A 3,587-nucleotide genomic window follows, 5' to 3' on the forward strand; every position below is an offset into this window, starting at 1 on the left:
TTACGTAAACGCCAGTCAAGGATGTCGATCAAATGTACATAAATATAAACAATCTTTGTAATAAGCGACTTAAGAAGTTATCTCTGTAAGATTAACAGTGATTGTGATTCTAAGTGATAATGCAGTTGATTACATCAAATACTCTTATTTTATTTGCCCTGGTTTCATTTGTTTTTATTGGGCCTGTGTCATCACAGTGGATAGAAATAGGCACAGAGTTGAGAAGGTCAATCGGATCTGCGATTGCGATTGCACGCTACTTTCAAATTGAGGGAAATATTAGAGTGATTGAGGCATACGAATGGATACCTGTAAGTACTTTTTTTAAGAACTTTATAGTTTGTTGACATGTGAAAATGGGCACAGATATAAACTAAGATCTATAAATGATAAAGGATAGTAAACTGCAAAAGTGATCGACTAAATTGGCGAGCTAAGTAAAGTTAAGATTTTACAGCAATGGTATTTTTCATGGTGTAATTCTTCTCTTATAAGTACATGCTTTACCATGACACAAGGTTACTTATGAACGTTCAAGCAACTGTCTAATATCACAATATTTTATTAGATCAAATTGCTCAATAGCTAAACTAATTCCTTTGTAACATACATAACTCTCTTAAGAATATGCAATTACAACGTTTCTTTGTGTTTTTATTGGGTGGGTTAACGCCGTATTTCAACAATATTTCAGTTATGTAACAGCGGACAGCTAACTAAACCAGTGTTCCTGGATTATGTACTAGTACAAATCTGTTCTCCGTAAGTAACTGCCAACTCTCCACATGAATAAGAGGCGGAGGACGAATGATTTCAGAAACAGTGTCTTTTATCATATCGTCACGGAGAACATACTGTTTGCCCTCTCTATTGAGCTAAACGGTGGGCATTACTTGATTAATATCCCTGGAAAGAAATGAAGACATTTGAAAGGAACTCTTTAAACTATGAAAGTAATGTACTACGCTCCATAAAGTTTGACAAAGGGAACATTGGACTTGGGATCAAATGCCTACCGTTGAATCAAATTTGACATTTTTCTGTAAAAACTCTCAGAAAGTTTTATTTAGGGCAAGGCAATGGTATTTTCGTTCTGGTTTCTTAATTAAATAACAGCACAACTTCATAAATATTTCACTTTTATACAAAACATTATGTTACATTCATTTTTATTTCAAATATTGTGAACACTTTCAAAGCATTGGGCATGTATTTATCCAGACAGGTATAAACATTTACAGATTGCTTGAAAACTATGATCTATCTTTTGATAATTACTTCATGTTTTCAGCTTTATGAAATAAAAATAATGTATTCGTGCGTTGGTGCTTTCAGATTGTATCTCTACCATGCATAATATTATGTGGTTTATGTAAAGCACAGCGACAGAAAAAAAACGGTGTTCACCTTTTATTAAGGAGATTTTAGCTTTTTAGTGTTATAATGTTATAATTATTTCTTTGTGAAACAGTAATACGTCAGAATACTTTTTTCATTACGTTGATCTTTTCTTAAAAGAGTTTAGCTTTTTGATATATTATATATTGGCTGTAAAAGAACTGTGCTGTATCAATACAGTACTGTTTGGTTTTGATCCATTCTAAGATATATGTTTATGGTATGCCATATTGTTGCTGTAATATCTTCACTGCATAAGAAAACACATAAAATGTCATAGATTACACTTATTAAATTACCTGTTGGTCAATCAATAAGCGTTGTATAAGGTGACATCCGAAATATTTTTTATGGCTTTTTCTTCAGACTTTCGCATTTGTAGCTGAACCTCTTACTGTTAAATAGTACAAACCATGGATCGGTCATTTTTATGAGTCATGTAATAATTTTTTATTTATTTTTTTGTTCCAAATGACAGACGGGTCCAGACAGGAACTACTATTGGGTGATATTTAGTGTACAATCTACGACCGGAGCTGTAAGTGTATATACATTTAGTTCGTTAATTACTTGTTTTTCTACTCAAGAAATAAACAGATGATTTATTTCAAAAACAATGATGAAACCGTGACTGAAATTACAAACTTATATGTCATCGCATGATATGGCAAATTTTTCGTTGACAATGTGATTTAAGGCCTGTCATAAAAGTGTTTGTGGTAATATTTATAAGTTTAGAGAGAAACAACAACATTTTATTGTATAGATATTCTTTAAAGCTGGTTAATTGTTCCTCATGTTTAACAAAGAAAAAAGGGGGACATGACCTGACCTGAGTTACATGACCTGAATATGACCAAAAAATGTTTAATTTTGCAATAAAAGTAGAGGTATGTTAAATCAGCCTAGGTGTAATCATAGATAGTCTCTGGCACAAATCATGCCAGATTTGGATATCTATATGTTGTATTTATCTGTTATTATTCTGTATATATTCATTGACAAGTTTAAATATACTGAATATAAATGAATTGTAGTAAAACTACTTGAGGTGAAACCATATACAAAACTTGTTTTCTTTGGCCTGAGCATCTGAGTCCTTGAAATATTCACAATGTGCCTGTCAATCAAATCATCTTCAAAATTTGTAAAATTCTTCTATGGTTATGTGGAACAAAGTAGTTGAAAGATAAGTAATAAATAACTAATTGTCAATGAATAAAGCACCTTAAGAATATAAACTAGAACAAAATCGATAGCAGTCGTACACTCAGATTAATATCTTTCGCATGTTGTATATATGATGGTATATTTGTTTTTGTCCTTTAAATTTTCCAAACATATCCGTACGATTATCTGATTGAAGTGTTCTTCCTTAATGCATAATGTTGGTTTACAAATCATTAATTAATTGAAATCATTGTATATTGTTTCAGCGTTTTTCATGTCATGGAGGAGTTTTGTGGGATTTCCGTCCTGCCAGTGGGCTAGTAAGGATTCCATACTATCCAAGATGTGTTCCAGCTTACTAACGTTTCACAACAACTTGAATATAAGAAAATGATGTCCTTGTGGTAACGAAGTTAGTTCATTTCCATGTTGCAACATTCTACATATTCATGTAAATTTCCATCTGACGGCACAAACTATATCTACGTAGATTTTTATGCGCCAAAGACGGTGTTTTGTTTTTACAAAAATAAGTCTGACAATTTATTTTTCTCGTGCATTTCTGTCACAGATCTATTTAACAAACTGTATGACTTGAAACAAATAAAGGGTTAAGTGCGAATAAAAAACAATAGACTAAGTGTTATTTACTTTTAATATATTTGGCTTTCTTAAAACTTTTTCATGTCATTGGAAATCTGCTAGTTTTTCTTGATTTTACTTTCCGTATTGTATTGTCTACAGCATTAATTAACGCCTGTAGATCAATTTGAAACTGTTTATGACTGCAGAATTTCCGTTTACATTTCAAATGATAGAGATATAATTGTCAATGTAAACACTTGACAAAAATAAAGCAATTGTTTTTAACGTCAAATCATTACACACTCAAATTCATACCAGTGCTAAAAAGCTTCATCTTTTTTGGGTATTCAACACTAAAAATAATTTTCAAAACACCTCAATGAAAATCTACACTGTATCAAGCCTTTTGGCGAACATAGGTAAATATACAACTG

At 31.5% G+C, this 3,587-nt stretch overlaps 1 protein-coding gene across 1 annotated transcript; it reads left to right on the plus strand.

The window, feature by feature from the left end:
* Positions 1–3,208, plus strand: LOC123537887 (uncharacterized). Its single transcript, XM_045321793.1, has 3 exons — positions 1–311; positions 1,877–1,936; positions 2,835–3,208. The coding sequence occupies exons 1-3, from the start codon at positions 120–122 to the stop codon at positions 2,928–2,930; spliced, it is 348 nt and encodes a 115-aa protein (XP_045177728.1). The 5' UTR covers positions 1–119; the 3' UTR covers positions 2,931–3,208.
* Positions 3,209–3,587: the final 379 nt, after the last annotated feature.

The sequence above is a fragment of the Mercenaria mercenaria genome, chromosome 18, assembly GCF_021730395.1.
Source record: "Mercenaria mercenaria strain notata chromosome 18, MADL_Memer_1, whole genome shotgun sequence".
NCBI lineage: Eukaryota > Metazoa > Mollusca > Bivalvia > Venerida > Veneridae > Mercenaria > Mercenaria mercenaria.

Bases quoted from the DNA above. Each gene is read 5' to 3' on its own strand.
- LOC123537887 (XM_045321793.1), top strand. From the start codon at position 120: ATGCAGTTGATTACATCAAATACTCTTATTTTATTTGCCCTGGTTTCA. The intron at 312-1,876 runs GTAAGTACTTTT...TCCAAATGACAG, and splicing joins AGGCATACGAATGGATACCT to ACGGGTCCAGACAGGAACTA. The intron at 1,937-2,834 runs GTAAGTGTATAT...ATATTGTTTCAG, and splicing joins TACAATCTACGACCGGAGCT to CGTTTTTCATGTCATGGAGG.